The sequence below is a fragment of the Harmonia axyridis genome, chromosome 7 (assembly GCF_914767665.1).
Source record: "Harmonia axyridis chromosome 7, icHarAxyr1.1, whole genome shotgun sequence".
Lineage (NCBI taxonomy): Eukaryota > Metazoa > Arthropoda > Insecta > Coleoptera > Coccinellidae > Harmonia > Harmonia axyridis.
Window position 1 is genome coordinate 34,868,704 of NC_059507.1, and position 20,379 is coordinate 34,889,082.

At 35.1% G+C, this 20,379-nt stretch overlaps 2 protein-coding genes across 2 annotated transcripts in view; one reads left to right on the forward strand and one right to left on the reverse strand.

Annotated features, from left to right (window-relative positions):
• Positions 1–140: 140 nt before the first annotated feature.
• On the reverse strand, positions 141–1,207 carry LOC123684684 (malignant T-cell-amplified sequence 1 homolog). The gene is made up of 6 exons (XM_045624051.1): positions 984–1,207; positions 769–921; positions 615–715; positions 428–561; positions 306–373; positions 141–247 (listed from the first exon to the last, which is right to left on the reverse strand). Exons 1-6 carry the CDS (start codon positions 992–994, stop codon positions 166–168), a joined length of 549 nt encoding a protein of 182 aa, XP_045480007.1. The 5' UTR covers positions 995–1,207; the 3' UTR covers positions 141–165.
• A 118-nt stretch (positions 1,208–1,325) lies between these two features.
• Positions 1,326–20,379, forward strand: part of LOC123684683 — a 78,803-nt gene continuing 59,749 nt past the window's right edge. The window contains exon 1 of the mRNA XM_045624049.1: positions 1,326–1,772. Within this exon, the coding sequence (XP_045480005.1) occupies positions 1,553–1,772 (220 nt within the window). The 5' untranslated portion in view covers positions 1,326–1,552. The remainder of the gene's footprint in view (positions 1,773–20,379) is intronic.

Sequence of the window (20,379 nt, forward strand, 5' to 3'; positions counted from 1 at the left end):
ATACAAAACAATAAAATATTTTATAAAAAATTGAATAGGTTCAATATTTTCGCAATAAAATGTGAACCAACTTGATTTTCCATATCTAAGTGACAGAAAATTCAAATCAAGGAAAGGATAATATAAATAAAACATCGATATAAGAAATTATATTATTCTATTGAATTACTTAATAGGTTTCATTTGCCAAAGTCCATCATTCAAGTAATGGCAATTCTCAACACCTATTCCTTTGTTTACTTTTGCTCTGTAAATGAAGAAAATAAGCTTAATTCCTCAACTGAAATAATATTATTGAAACTTACATATCTTCTGTAGATAACATCGTTTTTCCAATTGCTAGAGCATGTTCTTTACCTTCCGCCATAATTGCCTAAAATAAATTATTCTACATATGGAAAGTATTTCAAATTGGAAAACATCATACCACAATGGTATCCTTGGGTACTTCAGTCATTTTAGCTCCTGGTGAAGTTAAACCAGGACACATTATATTTGCTCCACTAAGAACAAATTTGATTGCACCCTTGTCAACTTGTTGCATCGGTAAAAAGAATGGAACTGAAATAGATATAACGTTATGAAAGAACCCTCTTTCTCTTAGAGACACTCACATTTGTGATAAAGTTTCAGCGTTGGCATCCATTGCCCTTCTCTATGTCTAAAAAACAATAACTCTCCAGCAGAATTAATAATAATTTCTATGTGGTCATGGCTGAAAAAAGATCATTATAGATATGTTTAAGAGGACGTAACCCTTTGTTCTACCATTTAACTATACGCAATGTGTCTTTTTTGGGTAAAATAACATCAATATAATCTTCTAGATCCTTATAACACTCCACTAATTTAGTCCTAATACCCTTTTGAACAGAGGATTTCAGCTGTAGCATGCCAGACACGCTCTCTTTTTCGTCAAATCTGAAAAATGAGTGGAAAACATAATTGAATATTTGAAAGGTTGCGATTTTAATACAACTAACTTCTTGAACATTTTGGGGCCTAAAGTTTCACTGGGAACGCTGGACTGTGACAACTGAAAGTGAGGTTAGGCCACAGATCAGATCGGGATAAGTAAAATTATTATTTTTTGAGCGTCTAAAGAATTTATGATAACTCATGGCGAAAGAGAAAATTTGTTATAGAAACTCATGGTTTGTGTTCTATTCGAAATGTTTTAATCGGAAAAATTTGAATCGAGGTATTTGTTTAGTTGCCTACCGGATGGAATTGAAGGCGCAACCTATCGATCTTGACACTCCTACTGCGGACGCTTTGCGCAAAAGCGCGCAGGAATAGAGGCTTCAGCAGGACAAGTGTGATCCGCGAAAAGCTCACAAACACGACCGCTCTCTCAGTGAATCGAGAAGACGGCTTGGCGTGCAGAAAAACAATACGGTGTGTGTGTTTCGCGAGTTGTGCGTAAAGAAGCTGTACCTAAGGAGCGCTTTGGCGAAAAAGAGCGTTTCATGCCTGAGGGCCCACTCGACAGAACCTTGCGGGTCAGTTGACGGTTTTTCTCGGTATTTGGAGACAGTAACATGAGTGAAAAATGACTTCCACCACGACAATTCGCAAATCTTACGGCAACAGGAAACTGTACTCCCTGTATCCGGATGATTATCCCCTTAAGAACTCAAAGTTGAAGATCAGCCCAACCAGTCAGAATAGCCCGAAGAAAAGCGAGGATATCAATAAGCTCATCAAATATATCGAGGACAATGTCGTTGGAAAATCTAGTGCCTTTTTGGGACCTTTTGGACGACGAAAAGGTAACACGTTTTGTCCTTATCAACCCTTCTGATTTCCAGATTCATTCTGCGGCTAAAACATTAATTTAATAAACTTAAGTTATGGAGATTCTTCGATTTTCCTTTGGATTTTCATTTCAGTGACGTGACTTCCATTTCTATGATATTTGTGCTTCGAAACAATAAAAATCACGTAACAATGGGTATAATAAATAGCTTTCCACTTCATCAATATCCACTGCTTTCAGCCTGAAGCAGTAAAATCTGGGAAATTAATTCCAGGAGCTCAAGAAAGCCATTTTTAAACGGAAGTCATCGATGTTTCTTGAGTTTCCCTGGATTTTTTATTTCAGTGACGTGACATTCATTTCTATGATAATTCTACTTCGAAATATCAAAAAATTCACGTAACAATCGGAATGATGAATATATTTTCAAGTCGTCAATATACCTAAACTCTATGTTCTGATGTAGTAAGAACGTCTAGAACATTTATTTTAAGCGTTAAATAAGATAATGCCAGGATACTAATTTAATCAACTTGTATCTTCGAAAATTCTAGAGTTTTCCCTTGAATTTTCATTTCAGTATCGTGCCATCCATTTCCGGTATAATCCTATTTCGAGACATCGCATTATTTACGTAACAAATAGAATAACAAATATATTTTCATTTCATCAATATTAATTCTATGTTCAGAAGAAGTAAAATCGTCAGACCATTCATTCCATAGATTTTGAACAATTATTATTATTCGATGTCGTTAATTCTACCTATACATCAGTTGTGACAGCCGTCAAATATTTAAGAAAAGTTATAGTGAGTGAACAGAAATTTTCGGAACAATGTTCATTTTCACCAGGCTATCATCTCCGAGTAAGGTAAGATACGGTTTTTAAATTTGAATACCTATTTGATAGACCAATTTTTGAGCTACCCAAATTGGTTTCATTTGAGTGATCTGCGATCTATAGTTTCTTATAGAGGTCCAGTTCTTACTGATTTTTTTTTTAATTTGAGTTCAATATTTTGAAACTTGAGAAAACTAAGGGAGAACAGTGAAAGGTATCAGAATCTACTGATTTTTTTGGCGAGAAATTAAAAGTTCATTCATAAATATGATATCGCAGATTACGAAAATGCTACAAATAGTGAGATCGGTCTTTTATTTCATAATTTATAACAAGTGAACTGAAATTTTCGGAAAAGATTATTAATTTTTACCCGGCTTTCGTTTTCCAGTGGAGCAAGATACTAACTTCAAAGTTTAGTATGTTGTAGATTAACTCTTTTGCGATGAAAAAAAGTTTCATTTGATGTATAGTTTCGAAAAAATAACGTTTTTTGTAGAGGTCCAATTTTTACGATTTTTTACCAACTTTCAAGTTGTATATTTGGAAAACCACCAGGGCGCCGAAAAAACAGTGAATGGTGTTAAAATCTACGGTCCCAAATTACTAAAATTTTAACCAAATCGAAGACTCAAAATAATTTTCCCGAATTTTTCACACCTCCTTGAAAAAATGTCTTTTTCGAAAAATTAAATGTTCCAACTTCACAATTTTTTTCATTAATTGGATTAAATCACTAAAATACTATATTTAATATGGTGAGATAAATCTTTCATTCTTGAAGTCGAATTTTTCCATTTCCAAAAAAATTGTTCATTTTCACCAGGTTGTCCTTCCCAAGTTTGATAAGAAACGGATAAGAAATTTCAGTATGTTTTAGATCAAATGTTAAGCTACAAAAAACTTCTTCATTTGAGTATCCTGTAACCTACAGTTTCAGAGATATAACAACAATTCTGGTATCGAAATAAATAATTCATTTCAGAGTTTTGCTTTAATTTTCATTTCAGCGTCAGGCGATTCATTTCCGGTATAATCCTATTTTTAAACATCGAAAAAGTCACGTAACAACCTTAATAATGCATATATTCCCACTCATCACTATCGATTCTATGACGTGAATCAATAAGATCATCAGAAAAACGTAAATATTCGCTTAAATGTGGTCTTTAAGTTGATGTGCGAGACCACTTTGAAACACCTACTAGGCAACTTAAGGCTCGTCGAAAATGCAACTTTGAATAGCTCGGCGCGATAGTGCCAACAAAATACACGAGCATAACATAAACAATCGAAATTTATGATCGAATTTCGAAGTTATTCAAAGTTCATTACCGTCTAATGATGTCATGGATCGATTGAGCTCGCTACCCACCTAGCTTGTTCTCAGTCTTATCAATTCGAATAAACTGATGCTGCGATCGTGCTATACTAAAGGGTGTTTTTTTAGAGCTATAGAACTTTAAATTGCAATAAAACAACGATGGATTATTCGATTGACATGAATTTTATTTATCCGCAAGATAATCTTGTGGCATTACATTTTAAATATGATTTCTGGCATATGACCGCCACGGCTGGCTCGGATGTAGTCCAATCTGGTAGTCCAATTTTCGATGACTTTTTCCAACATTTGTGGCCGTATATCGGCAAAAACACGGCGAATGTTGTCTTCCAAATGGTCAAGGGTTTGTGGCTTATCCGCATAGACCAATGACTTTACATAACCTCACAGAAAATAGTCTAGCGGTGTTAAATCACAAGATCTTGGAGGCAAATTCACAGGTCCAAAACGTGAAATTAGGCGGTCGCCAAACGTGTCTTTCAATAAATCGATTGTGGCACGAGCTGTTTGACATGTTGCGCCGTCTTGTTGAAACCACAGCTCCTGGACATCATGGTTGTTCAATTCAGGAATGAAAAAGTTAGTAATCATGGCTCTATACCGATCACCATTGACTGTAACGTCTTGGCCATCATCGTTTTTGAAGAAGTACGGACCAATAATTCCACCATCCCATAAAGCGCACCAAACAGTCAGTTTTTCTGGATGTAACGGTGTTTCGACATACACTTGAGGATTAGCTTTACTCCAAAGTTATTGAAGTGTGTATCATTTTTACTTGTCAGCGAGCTATTCAAAATGAAACCTTTTATTGGAAACCCCTTTATTTATATTTTTGAAATTTCGGCTATGAAGGTAAATGAGGCAACAACTTGTTCTTTCCGAAAAAATTCCTTTCTGCAACATATTCTTCTTCATCAACTTCAGATATATATTGGAATAATTACTTAAGCGACGTTCAAAAGAAATTATAACATTGACATTTCCACTTGGAAGAAAGCATGTAGAATTTGATCAAGTCGGCTTCATCAATTAGTCAAGCTCATTTACAAAACCATTAAACCGAATAAAAAATTTATATTTATCGTCTCGTTTCGAATGGCCTGAAATCTAATTAACTAAATTTCACGCCTTTTAGGTAGCCGATGATGTAGATTATGAAAATAAACTTCGCTTTTATTTGAGTCGGCAAGAAATGTCAATGTCAAATTCACACTTCAACTAGAAAGTTCAATTAAATTCCGAGAAAGAGTCTAGTTAATAATATTTTCTGATAAGACAAAATCGTCTATATATTATTGAAATTAAGTATAAAATAAGTAATACTACTACTCATTCGTTATTCTAGCTTTAGAATCCGATCCATATATTTCAAAGGCTAAAATTTAGGTTTTCACCAAAATACTTCACAACATAAAGAAAACTTTCATGTAAATTTGCATCGTTTAGCTGATGGAAATTCATCATCATAAGCTTCTAGCATTCTACTGGGAAGTACTGGTATATGAGAGGAAAATTTAAAATTATTCTGTTCATGCTACGGTTAAAAAAGCAACATAACGCAGAAGTGAAACACAATGAAACCTTTAACTGTCAACATTAAACAAATCCCATGGTTTATTACTATTCAAGTCGTAAATATCATAAGCTGATTTTTCCTGTATTTCCGCGATCGATTATGTTTATCAATTTATTATATGGCAACGAACGTGTTTGTCCTCAAGGACTTTAAAACCAGCGTTAAGGTTACAGATTCATTGGCTTGAGAGTTATGGGTGTTGACCGATCAGTTTGAATAGTGAGATTAATAGCTTCTGGAATTTGAGATCTGACTGCGTGGGTCAAGTTCGTTTATAGATTAAATCCGTCCAATGGTTTCGAGGTTACAGCCATTTAATATTTTTTTCCAATAACTCAAAAATACCTATTTGATTGAATTGTAACATAGTAGTTAGTTGTGAAATATCGATATGAAGGCAATAAAGTTGCAAATCATTTAATTTTTTTCAAAACGGAAAATAGAACTGAAAACAATGCTGTAATGAGTTCCTTACAGCATTGTTTTTAGTACTAACGGTTTTTTTTTCAAGGTATATAACTTTAAGTTGGCATTACTGTTCAAGGTGGCAACCGATTTAACTGCTGTCAAGTGATTTATTCTCAGTTTGGTTTGGCAATTCATCATGAATAGACTCACGCCTGAACAACGCTTGCAAATAGTGCAATTTTATTTCGAAAATAATGGTTCTGTGCGGAATACGTATCGCGCACTTTTGTTTAGCGGTGAAGCGCACTTCTGGTTGATTGGCTACGTCAACAAACAAAACTGCCGCATTTGGAGTGAAGCTTATCCTCAAGTGTATGTCGAAACACCGTTACATCCAGAAAAACTGACTGTTTGGTGCGCTTTATGGGCTGGTGGAATCATTCATTCCGTACTTCTTCAAAAACGATGATGAGCAGAACGTTACAGTCAATGGTGATGGGTATAGAGCCATGATTACTAACTCTTTCATTCCTGAATTGAACAACCATGATGTCCAGGAGCTGTGGTTCCAACAAGACGACGCAACATGTGACACAGCTCGTGCCACAATCGATTTATTGAAAGACACGTTTGGTGACCGCCTAATTTCACGTTTTGGACCTGTGAATTGGCCTCCAAGATCTTCTGATTTAACACCGCTAGACTACTTTCTGTGGGACTATGTAAAGTCATTGGTCTATGCGGATAAGCCACAAACCCTTTACCATTTGGAAGACAACATTCGCTGTGTTATTGCCGATATACGGCCACAAATGTTGGAAAAAGTCATCGAAAATTGGACGTCCAGATTGGACTACATCCGAGCCAGCCGTGGCGGTCATATGCCAGAAATCATATTCAAAATGTAATGCCGCAAGATTATCTTGCGGATAAATAAAATTCATGTCAATCGAATAATTCATCGTTGTTTTATTGCAATTTAAAGTTCTATAGCTCTAAAAAAAACCCCTTCATAAGGAACTCATTACGATACTGAAATAGAGAAAACTGGTTTATATGAAAAGCAAGATTCATAAAGATGATTAAGATTTTTCTCAAAATTTCGTTCTATGCTAATGAATATATCTTTCGCCTTTTTCGATGAATGAATGTGACATCATCTTGACATATAAAATCAAAATTGATGGAAATAGAAGTCTATTCAAATCGGAGGCAGCGTGAGCGAAGTAATAAAAATCGAAAAATAAGCAATTATTTTGATTCGATGCACAATCTGTTCAATTCCGATCTAATTCTGTAGATTACAGATCTGAATGAACTTACATTACATTCAGTTCCAAATCTACAATGGATTGTTTTGAAACCTACTCATGAAAAATTGACTGAGATCGTAAAAAATTTAGAGAGCAGATATACGGGTTGAAGTATACTTATATATGACGCATTTAGGAACAATATGGTCCATAAAAACTCGATTGTATGTATTGATATATCGATGTTACATTTTATGAAGCTCCATCAATTTCTGGTTGTATTAGATTGAAGGTTTTGTTTTTGATTGTGAGAACTGAGGATATCTATTCCTATTCTAACACACGATGAAGAAATCTCTAGTTTACTGTTCCAATCAAGCTTCAGTTTATTGTGCTTGTTATATAGGAAGCACTCTTATATGCGGTTTCCAAGATTAGGTATATTTTTTTGATTTGATTAATTTTTTTTGTTTTTCAATTATGAATTGAGGATTTCTGATCATTTTCACAAATATTTAATGAAGAAATTGTAATTAAGCTTTGGTTTTTTGCGATTGTGATAGGACTATACATACATATAGGTTTCTTTAGTTTCCAAGAAACTATTTTTTGATTTGAATTGGCTTAAAGTTTGTTTTGTTTTTGAAATATACGAACTGACGATCTCTAATGATTTCTTCACATATGAGTGTAATGAATAAATCTTCAAGTCAATGTTTGAGTCAAGCATTGGTTTTTGCTTTTGTGTAGGACAAACATATATCGTTAGTTTCCAAAAATATATTTTTCATTCGACTCAGCCTAAAGTATGAGAGTTTTCAACAATAGGTTCTTTTGCCACTACTCAGACTCGAAACAAATCGAAAAGAAAAAATTCAAGATTTTCAAGCACTAACTTTTAATTTTCTTCTTATATTACTAGATTCAGGAATATTTTCGAAATATTGTGATATATTGCGTGTAGTGACTCATTCATTTTAGGTATTTATTTAAATGCTATCAATATCAACAACGGATGTTTCAATATGGGTCAAATCCGCCTAGTGGTTCTCAAGTTACAACCTCAGAATAATAAATATTGATAGAGGGAGTCTATGTCGTTTTCATCAGTAAGCGAATTTTGTCCCCAACATGAAATATCAAATTTGACATAAGGTGCGCAGAAATTAAAACATATCAGTGATATGATATTTCACTCATTTCGCGAGTTCATTCACAAAGAACGCAATTCTTATGTTCCATAGTGAATCGACGTTTCATATTTACTCAAAATATATTGAGAGAAATACCTAAATACAGAAATTCAGAAAACAAATTCAAGCGCGCCAAACGACGTGAAACAACCGATGACACTAGGAGAGCAACATTTGATAAACCTTGGATTTCAGCAGGTGGATTCAGAAAATAATAAATATTCTGCTTATTATAAATTCGACAATTAGGAAAAATATCGGATTCCAAATATTCAAATCTGCATATTTAATCGGGAATCAATCAAATAAATATATTTCTTTCAATATAATATACATTCATAATGATATAGTAAAATTGTGGATTTGAAAATATGTATATCACAATCCGACGACGTAATGGGGAACAAGTTAAAAATGCGTATCTATGTTTATTCCTCTATGGTCACAACCTGACTCATAGAAAATATTTCAATCAATGCATAGTCCTATTAGAAGCAGTTTTTCGAAATCCTTATCATTTTGAACTTCGGAAAAATGGCTGCGTTTTGTGCCAAGACACCGTACAAGCTGAAAGCTGGTTAATTGTCGACTTCTAAGGCCTAAAGACGTTCCGTGAGAAAACCATTGAAGAATGAAATAGCGACTACGGACAATAACCTTCCATTTCCGTATTGTCAAACAGGATGTACTATGCCACAGTAACCTGATGACTTGATTGGCTTTAATCATTCCTCACAATCTTCGTATTGACAACGCTAGGACAGGATATCCAGGATCTGGCACAAGCTCCGATCTTATAAGAGGTCTTGACGGGGCCTAAAGATTTGATTTTTCTCCTTATTTCAGTGAAAGTCTTAGAGAAAATTTTATTGTGGGTTCGTTTCATTACAAATGTTAGTTTTCATTTTGCTCCAATGTCTGGAATTTTCGGATTTTGAGCAGAAATTGTTCTTAAAAAATTGGGTTCTACTCAATGATGGAGATTTCTAGTTTAACATCGTTATTGCCCAACCGACCTTCAGCCCGTATTCATGATAACTCTCTAAGGAAATATGTCTTAACATTTTCAGGGTAGATCGAGTTTGTTGTCGCTGGATTTTGTTTTGAGTAATATTTTTTTTTTGTTTTGAGCAATATTGAAAAGTGACTCATCACAATGATAGTATTTTTCTCGGGCTATCCGCTTACGTGAAACACCCCGTTCATTTGAAGATTAATATTTTGTTGTGAAATATCGATATTTTAGAATCTATAAAAGTTTGAAATGCATCAAAAGAGTGAGTTATCCAAATATCCAGTTATGTACCCTGCATATGAGAAAGAATATTCAAGATTTTCTGATCTGAAAATTCTTCGAATCAATTTATATCTTTCGAATTGTTTTGTTTAGTATTTTTTAGCTGGTGGAAACTTTCAAGTATGCATTCATTGTTGTCATGATATACTTCTTCGTTTCGTCTAGAAAATTGTTCCAAAAAAGTGAATAATGATATCATATTGAAAATAGTAATTTGTTTAACTAGGCAGCAAAGTAGTAGATTGACTGCCGCGACTGAAAGTTCATACGAGCTCAGCGAGGCTAGGAATTCAGCCAAGGCAGTCATATATAATATAATTTTTTCTTCGATTGTTTATAATACTATTTGTAAGTTATCACAATTTCCACAATCTTTTTATTTTTCCTGTAGTGATAAAATGAAACGAAATTTGATAGAAATCGCAATTGTTGGAATGGTTAATTGCTATGGAAATGGATATGTCCATGATAATTATAGTTTGAAATATCTGACAGTTTTTTGGAAAAATATCGGATATATTTATATTATGGACAGTGATAGCGAATTAGAAGTACTTACTCCTCCAGAAATAACGAAGGTGGCATCAACAAATATTGATTGTCAGAAAATGCCGAATATTTTATTCGCATTGGGAATAATCGCTTTGCTGCCTAGATAGGAAAATTAATACTTTGCTGAAGTCTGCAAAATCAATATTTGTTATTAATCGGAGAAAAATAACACTTTATTATGACGGCTTGAAGGTTGCAGAATTTCGTGAAAAAAGCTAGATACTATTCTCAATTTTGTGTTCCTTAAAATTGTTCCTCAAATGCGATACTAGAATCTCCACGTAATGTTGAAACACCCTCTATATTAAATCAGCTGTTGCTTCAAGAATCCGAAAACAATAACGAACTTCCAAATCTCAAATAACACCCATAAAACAACGCAGCTAATAATATCCGATTCCCCCCAAAAAAGAACCATAATTCCCAAACCGAAATAAACGGGGTTTCGCATTCTCGTTTCGGAATTTTTGCACGTCATCAGGGTTCGCCAAACACAATACGGCCACGCTAAGATATTACGCCCGCAGCTGCCGTATCGCCTTCAACGTCACAACTTCGCCTTAACACTTGCTAATGGTGATTAAGATGCTGTTGACTGATCGCGGAATTTAATATTAGATTTTCGAACGGTCCCCGGACAGTTTTGGGACTGTAGCGTGTTTGGAAATTTCGTTCGGGCGGATTTTCTTTCTATTTTAAGGTGTACTTGATTAGTTTAACGTTCGAATCTCTAAATATGCGTGTGTACCATTCGTATTTTTACGGTATAATGAGTAACACAAGCTTTAGGATTTGGTTAGTCTTGATCATAGAGTAATAAACATAGATAGAGAGAGTATACGCAATTTTTAAATGTCCCCAACATGGTCAGACTACGTTGTTGGATTGTGATTTATTTTCATACCAACAATTTTACTATAATCCTTATGAATGTAAAGGGTGTTTTTTTAGAGCTATAGAACTTTAAATTGCAATAAAACAACGATGGATTATTCGATTGACATGAATTTTATTTATCCGCAAGATAATCTTGTGGCATTACATTTCAAATATGATTTCTGGCATATGACCGCCACGGCTGGCTCGGATGTAGTCCAATCTGGACGTCCAATTTTCGATGACTTTTTCTAACGTTTGTGGCTATATATCGGCAATAACACGGCGAATGTTGTCTTCAAAATGGTCAAGGGTTTGTGGCTTATCCGCATAAACCAATGACTTTACATAGCCCCACAGGAAGTAGTCTAGCGGTGTTAAATCACAAGATCTTGGAGGCCAATTCACAGGTCCAAAACGTGAAATTAGGCGGTCACCAAACGTGTCTTTCAATAAATCGATTGAGGCAGGAGCTGTGTGACATGTTGCGCCGTCTTGTTGGAACCACAGCTCCTGGACATCATGGTTGTTCAATTCAGAAATGAAAAAGTTAGTAATCATGGCTCTATACCGATCACCATTGACTGTAACGTTCTGGCCATCATCGTTTTTGAAGAAGTACGGACCAATGATTCCACCAGCTCATAAAGCGCACCAAACAGTCAGTTTTTCTGGATGTAACGGTGTTTCGACATACACTTGAGGATTAGCTTCACTCCAAATGCGGCAGTTTTGTTTGTTGACGTAGCCATTCAACCAGAAGTGCGCTTCATCGCTAAACAAAATAAAATGGACGTAGTGCGCGATACGTATTCCGCACAGAACCATTATTTTCGAAATAAAATTGCACTATTTGCAAGCGTTGTTCAGGCGTGAGTCTATTCAAGATGAATTGCCAAACCAAACTGAGAATAAATCATTTAACAGCTGTTAAATCGGTCGCCATCTTGAACAGTAATGCCACCTTAAAGTTATACAGGGTGTTTCATCATAAACTGGACAAACATATATATTCGTGTAGAGGACATCGGGAGAATCATTTTTGCCTTATACAATATATCCCGTTTTCGACGCATAAGCGAGATACAGGGTGTTAAACGTCAATTTTGAGCAAGATTCTTATGGGTGTGGTCAGTTTTGTATAACACTCAAAGAAACGGTTTTTGGTCAAATCTTAGTATTTTTGGGTCCTCTATTCAGAAAAGTTGATGAAATCCGAAAAAAGAATTACAAAATGGCGGAAAACCTGCAACGTTCCTAATTTTTTTTTCCGGTGGTCAAATTTAATTTTAGTTTCTAAATGAACACAATTTTCTAAGAATTTCTGTGCAAAAATTTTTTCAAAAATCGAACACAAATTTTTTTTTACATGTCTACAGCGATAAAAAAATTTCACCCGAAATGGATGAAATTTTGTACAATTGTACTCCTTCAATTATCAATCACGAATATGAAAACAGAATTGTAAAATGTCAAACGGTTTCGTTACTACAGCCATTCAAATGTTTCGTTCAAACCTCCAAAAAAAATTTAGAAAGGCTTCTTAGAGTCAAAATTATTAAATTGTTGCTATTTCCAAAAATTCCGGATGCTAAAATATATTTATACAAAAAAAATTCGGTGGTGAAACTTAGTTGGGAGTCGAACCCTCGATTCCAACGTAAGTATTAATGAAGAAATTAAGACAGTTCTAAGGATATTAATATTCGTTGCTAAGCAACGCAAGTTCGTAGCTCATAGAATTCTACTGGTTATTTGAATTTCACTGAATATAATTTCGCAAGTATCGTGACACGAATTTGTTTGGAAACGAAAATGAAATATTCTCTTTTGGAAAAAAATTATATTGTGCAGGCACTTGATTTTTATTTCTGGGGACATCTCAAAAGTTATCTCTTGTTTATGATAAGAGAGCTCCAGTAAACTCAAAGGAAGAACTTATTCAACGAATTGAATCAGCTGCCGAGGAGATCCGGCAAAACCCCGAAATGATACGTTCAGCGGTCGATAGTTTTGCGAAAAGGGCGAGAATGTGTATTCTTAAAAATGGAAACATCTTCGAAAACGATTCATAAATTGATTTTTCCAATAATCTGTTTTTTTTGTGTTTATAAAATGTAGAATTATTAGTAAAAAATTCAGGTTTATTCCTTGAATAATTCGTTTAATAATAAGCATGAACCATGACATTTTTTCCAAAAGAGAATATTTTATTTTCGTTTCCAAACAAATTCGTGTCACGATACTTGCGAAATTATATTCAGTGAGATTCAAATAACCAGTAGAATTCTATGAGCTACGAACTTGCGTTGCTTAGCAACGAATATTAATATCCTTAGAACTGTCTTAATTTCTTCATCAATACTTACGTTGGAATCGAGGGTTCGACTCCCAACTAAGTTTCACCGAATTTTTTTTGTATAAATACGTTTTAGCATCCGGAATTTTTGGAAATAGCAATAATTTAATAATTTCGACTCTAAAAAGTCATTTTAAATTTTTTTTGGAGGTTTGAACGAAACATTTGAATGGCTGTAGTAACGAAACCGTTTGATATTTTACAATTCTGTTTTCATATTCGTGATTGATAATTGAAGGAGTACAATTGTACAAAATTTCATCCATTTCGGGTGAAATTTTTTTATCGCTGTAGACATGTAAAAAAAAAATTGTGTTCGATTTTTGAAAAAATTTTTGCACAGAAATTCTTTGAAAATTGTGTTCATTCAGAAACTAAAATTCAATTTGACCACCGGAAAAAAAAATTAGGAACGTTGCAGGTTTTCCGCCATTTTGTAATTCTTTTTTCGGATTTCATCAACTTTTCTGAATAGAGGACCCAAAAATACTGAGATTTGACCAAAAACCGTTTCTTTGAGTGTTATACAAAACTGACCACACCCATAAGAATCTTGCTCAAAATTGACGTTTAACACCCTGTATCTCGCTTATGCGTCGAAAACGGGATATATTGTATAAGGCAAAAATGATTCTCCCGATGTCCTCTACACGAATATATATGTTTGTCCAGTTTATGATGAAACACCCTGTATACCTCGAAAAAAAACACCCTATATAACTGAAAGCAACGCTGTAATGTGTTTACAGCACTGTTTTTAGTACAAGTGAAAATATCCTCTTTATAATATTAAAAACAATCACAGATACAGATACAGGATATCAACATAAAACTTATCTTCCTTCTTCTCACTGTGCCACTACTACGTGTATCTAACCTCTCCCCTCCAGAACGTGACCCAATTTCTAGACAATAAAGTCCGCACGGCATGCCAAAACACGTCTTCGCAGTTCAGATTCCCAGAATTTCCCCAATAAAGCTCCGCCGCCCCTCGCGTTAAGAGAAGAAGAAGAAGTTGCGTTCGGCCGATGATGGCTCTTTGTCTCTCTCTCTGGGGATGGTTCCAACACGGAAGACCTTGGCTTTAACGCACTCCACGTGCCCGACTATCGATCCAGAGGTGACCTATCCCCTCAACTCGGGTTGTGTCAAATGTAAACAAAGCGACTCGGTGGTGTCATGAAAATTTGGGGGTTGGCGGTTTTTGTTTTTACGACGCGTGAAACTGATGGGGTTAGCTGCGAATTTTATGCAAATAGTCGCAGTTTTCACGCGTGGGAATTAATATACCGTGTTTTTTGGATCGATCGGGAGGTTTGATAGTAGCGCCAACTTGATTTTCGACGATTTCAATCGGTATAAAGTCGTGTTTTGTTGTCCCAATTTTTAATGCGGTGTTTTTCCAATGAGGTTTAGCTGTGTGTAGCTTTTTGGAGGTCGAATTTGAAATCCTTAATGATTGCAATCGATATTACCATTTGTTTTTTTATACCAATTTTTTTCAACATGGTATTCATTGCCCCCATAAAATTAGCCTATACAGGAGTATTCACCGCTAAAAATTGCCATGTTGGAGTTTGAGTCAATGATATTTGTCTCTATAACTTCCGGTTATACCGGAAACAGACAACTACGGAAATGATGGGTTAACGTCTGTGAATAAATATAAGAAAATAACATCATGACTTACAGACAATTTTTCAATTCTGGAAAAAAGAACCTCCTCGAGCGGAAATCGAACCCACAACCTCCGAATCAGTAGTTCAACGCTCTGACCAAAAGATTAACCATCTTCCGCTCCCTCGGTGGCTTGATTGGTCAGGACGTCGGACTAGAGATTCGGAGGTTACGAGTTCGAGTCCCGCTCGAAGAGGTACTTTTTCCAGAATTGAAATATTGCCTGCATGATGTTATTTTCTTACAGACTGCAACTTTCTCATTTCAAATCGTACACCCCGTATATTATTGCATCAGTAGATAACTTTTTCGATGAAATTATCATCAATATGCCATAACTTGTGTACAAACTCAACGGTTCATGAGTTAATGGAGTTCTTATGAAAAAATTGTTGCGATAAGGACTCAAAGTTTTTTTAATATTACTGGATATTTTTTTCGGATAAAACTTTTTTCATTTCCGATTCTGCCAATACGTAGTATTATAAAACTGCTTGCGATTTGGACCGAGAATATACAGGGTGATTATGAGAAGTTCATGAAATAGAACAACTCATATTAATCAAAACTCAAGATTCTCAACCTATATCTTTCATTCTTTTTTTTTTAAAGGAAGTGAAAAACGCAAAAAACTTTTTCTGCAGAAATATTCAGAAAAATGTCCTCGTCGCCACTATTTTTTTTTATAAGAATCCCATTATCTCATGAACCTTTGAGTTCTTACCTAAGGTATGGCTATTTGCTGAAATTTTCATCAAAAAACCTATTTAATGATGCAATAATATGCTGGATGAGCCAGTCGAAATAGGAAATTAGGAGTCCGTTGCCGTTATAACCAGGAGTTATAGAGATCTGAAAATTTTTTGAGAGAAAGATCATTGTCTCAAACCACAACATACGAATTTTCAGCACAAAATTGTGATTAGTTTTCCAAAAACGTCTTATAGGCCATCGCGGTGAATCACCCTGTATATGAATATCTTCAGGCTTCATGAAGCCATATTCTAAATGGCAGAAATGCTGTTACTTGTGTTTGACGATTCATTATCGCGGATTAGATGCCAAAAAAATATTGGCAGGCTATACTTTTTCAATAGTGGGAAGCACATACATGTGACAAGTCGATAGTAGCAATTGAAATAATCAAGTTTTCTTGATATTTCGTAGGAATAAAACGTGTAATTATTTTCATCACGTGATACGTAACGCGAATCATAATTGACGTCACAGTTTATATATAACGGGTTTCCCAATGAAAATGATACAATTTAAAATGATTTATAAAGGCAAGGTACTATTTTTTACATTTGTTGATATGAAATTCTGGCATTTCCACATTCAAAAGAAAAATTCACTATTCTTTTGTGAATTCAACTGAAAATAAGAATCATTAACTATGTAAATTTTTTCAATAATGCTAATCCAATTATGGAAATCAATTTTACTACCAAAAGCCGAAATTGTGCAAAAACAAAGTCTACGGAATTCACTTATAAACAGTTTTCCAAAAATTACAGATTATTGTATCACCTGACAATTGATTGTTTAAAAAATATCTTTGGTAGTACCTAATGAGCACAGGTACGTTAATATAACGTTGTGAAATGGTTAATGTCTAATCGTCATAAGAATTTTCTCAAATTTCTAATGCAGCAACATCTCGCTTCTGTCAAGGAGGAACACAGAATCACACAAAGAGCCCCCCCCCAAGGAAATCAATTAAAGCGTTCCACACAATGCCCATCAACTCTGTTGTTTTGACCAACCTGTTCAACATTTCTTCGGATACGTCACTGAATAATTCATGAATTATTCAACGATGGGTCGAGTGACGAAATCGTTACGAGAGAGCGTATATATCTGTATATAGTGGCAGAGAAGATTGTAATTTGCGGGCAGCAGACGCGTTTATGAAAATTCCAGATGCGTTCAAATTATATGACGGACGATAAATAATGCGTGGATTCGAGGCTTTGAGTCAAGGTCGATTTTCGGTAGATTTTCCGATGGGTCCGGACGAAAGACATTTTGCGTCCCATTATGGTTTCTCAAGAGAATAGCATCGCTGTTGATGTTTCGAAATATGGCTTTCGTAACTGCTTGTTTGATTAATGAACGGGAGTGTACATATAATTGGACGTCACAGACGAGCTGTCTAGCAGTGAAAAGAGAATGTTAGATAAGTCTAAGCATATTTGTTTCACTCGTTTTTGTTTGCGCTTTTCAAATAGCGTTTAGTATTTTTTTTAAACGTCCCATTCTGTTGGAATAGTTTATTTTGGTTTAATGCGACTTCGTCCTATTAGTGTTTTGAATTGTGTAAAACCGTTCGTAGAGCATTATGACTTTTGTTTTTATCGCAAAATAAAAAACCATTCCTTGTTGAGAATAATCTGCTATCGATTAATGAAAACAAAATTGGTTAATGCATAATTATTTCCAATTATTGCAATTATTTCTTCCCAGGTACGCTACGAGATCATTGATTTAAATGAGGTTTTTACATGGAGTAATAAACATAGATAGAGGAAGTATATGCAATTTTTATATGTCCCCAACATGGTTAGATTACGTTGTCGGATTCTGATATATTTTCAAATTCACAATTTCATTATATCAATGACTTTACATAGCCCCACAGAAAGTAGTCTAGCGGTATTAAATCACAAGATCTTGGAGGCCAATTCACAGGTCGAAAACGTGAAATTAGGCGGTCACCAAACGTGTCTTTCAATAAATCGATTGTGGCACGAGCTGTGTGACATGTTGCGCCGTCTTGTTGGAACCACATCTCCTGGACATCATGGTTGTTCAATTCAGGAATGAAAAAGTTAGTAATCATGGCTCTATACCGATCACCATTGACTGTAACGTTCTGGCCATCATCGTTTTTGAAGATTTACGGACCAATGATTCCACCAGCCCATAAAGCGCACCAAACAGTCAGTTTTTCTGGATGTAACGGTGTTTCGACATACACTTGAGGATTAGCTCCACTCCAAATGCGGCAGTTTTGTTTGTTGACGTAACCATTCAACCAGAAGTGCGCTTCATCGCTAAACAAAATAAAATGGACGTAGTGCGCGATACGTATTCCGCACAGAACCATTATTTTCGAAATAAAATTGCACTATTTGCAAGCGTTGTTCAGACGTGAGTCTATTCATGATGAATTGCCAAACCCCAAACCAAACTGAGAATAAATCACTTGACAGCTGTCAAATCGGTCGCCATCTTGAACAGTAATGCCAACTTAAAGTTATATACCTCGAAAAAAAAAACCCTATAGAAGAAAATGATGATGCGAAATTTGTGATGATTTTTATCGGATTACCCAGAAAATGAAAATTCGGAAAGCCCATTTTATACAAGAACTGAATACAATACAATATATGAGCTAATACCAAAATGAGGGACGTAGTCTTGATTCTTTTATCATCTCAGAAAATTCCAAATCGCGTTCTGAGAAACAACAAACCCAGCATGAACTTTGGGAACCACTGCCAACAATACAATGAAACAGACAACAAAAAGTTCGGAAATTTCGTTTTTGCCAGACCAGAGCCAAATCGAGCATCATACAACAACGTCTTATGACTCACTAAAAGGTGGAAATCGGGAATATACCAGAATCTGGTGAAAGCCGGTTGAGATCCTAATATTAGGAGTAACTCAATACAGACTATACATACGTACAATTGAATCATATCGAGTTTTTGATGCCATGTGCTCTCTCAAAGTTATTAGATCGACAACTGTTGGCTAGAAGCCAGAGAATGAAATCTGGCAAGGTGGTTTGAGTGGAAAACCGCCGTGAACATGTTTCAACTATCATAAATTTCTAGTTATTTATCAACAATCAAATGGAGTTTTCTACGAGTGGATGGAAAATTTCCGTTACGTAAAAATTTGGATGGTGTTTTTGATCGTTACTTTGCTGAACAGATCGCTCGATAATATCCCAATATCTGTTCTACTCACTGATGATGAATTATGTAGTGGTCAAATTCAAAAATGTACAGGGTGGGCAAAATTTTTCCAAATTTCCAATGGGTTTTCTGGAGAATTCACTCAACATGAGTGTTTTCCAGATGGAAATAGATGCAAAACTGCCGCATTTGGAGTGAAGCTAATCCTCAAGTGTATGTCGAAACACCGTTACATCCAGAAAAACTGACTGTTTGGTGCGCTTTATGGGCTGGTGGAATCATTGGTCCGTACTTCTTCAGAAACGATGATGGCCAGAACGTTACAGTCAATGGTGATCGGTATAGAGCCATGATTACTAACTTTTTCATTCCTGAATTGAACAACCATGATGTCCAGGAGCTGTGGTTCCAACAAGACGGCGCAACATGTCACACAGCTCGTGCCACAATCGATTTATTGAAAGACACGTTTGTGACCGCCTAATTTCACGTTTTGGACCTGTGAATTGGCCTCCAAGATCTCGTGATTTAACACCGCTAGACTACTTTCTCTGTGGTCTATGTAAACTAATTGGTCTATGCGGATAAGACACAAACCCTTGACCATTTGGAAGACAACATTCGCCGTGTTATTGCCGATATACGGCCACAAATGTTGGAAAAAGTCATCGAAAATTGGACTACATCCGAGCCAGCCGTGGCGGTCATATGCCAGAAATCATATTTAAAATGTAATGCCACAAGATTATTCTGCGGATAAATAAAATTCATGTCAATCGAATAATCCATCGTTGTTTTATTGCAATTTAAAGTTCTATAGCTCTAAAAAAAACACCCTTTACATATGACGCTACCGATTACAGTTCTATGTGACAAATGTCATTGGAACAGGGCTGTGAAATCCGGGCCATAACTTGGATTACCCAGAATAATAACAAATAGATTGATAATGACTCTTATATATAATTTTTTTTCAATAACTATACAAAAAAACATTGAATTTATAAATATTTTACTTAACTTATTAACTATCCAAGTCGTTTCATTTTTTGAACAACGTGGTTCATTGAAAAGATAATGAGGAAGCTGAAATACACATGATATTTTCAGATATAAATTTTTTTTGCAATAGCTGTTGTCAATTGGAACTATTCAAACAAGCATTGAATTGTTGAAAAATCTCAACTTATTTACAATACAAGCCGTTCCATTTTTCGAACAACGTGGTTCATTGAAAAGTTAATGAGGAAGCTGAAACACACATGAAATAGATATTATTACCAGACAATAAAATTGAAGGTTGCGTCCC

What these genes read in the sequence shown, in the direction of transcription:
- LOC123684684 (XM_045624051.1), bottom strand. An exon ending in ACATTGCGTATAGTTAAATG is followed by an intron (nt 716 to 768) that starts GTAGAACAAAGG and finishes ATCTTTTTTCAG; the next exon opens with CCATGACCACATAGAAATTA. An exon ending in ATGTTATCTACAGAAGATAT is followed by an intron (nt 248 to 305) that starts GTAAGTTTCAAT and finishes CTTCATTTACAG; the next exon opens with AGCAAAAGTAAACAAAGGAA.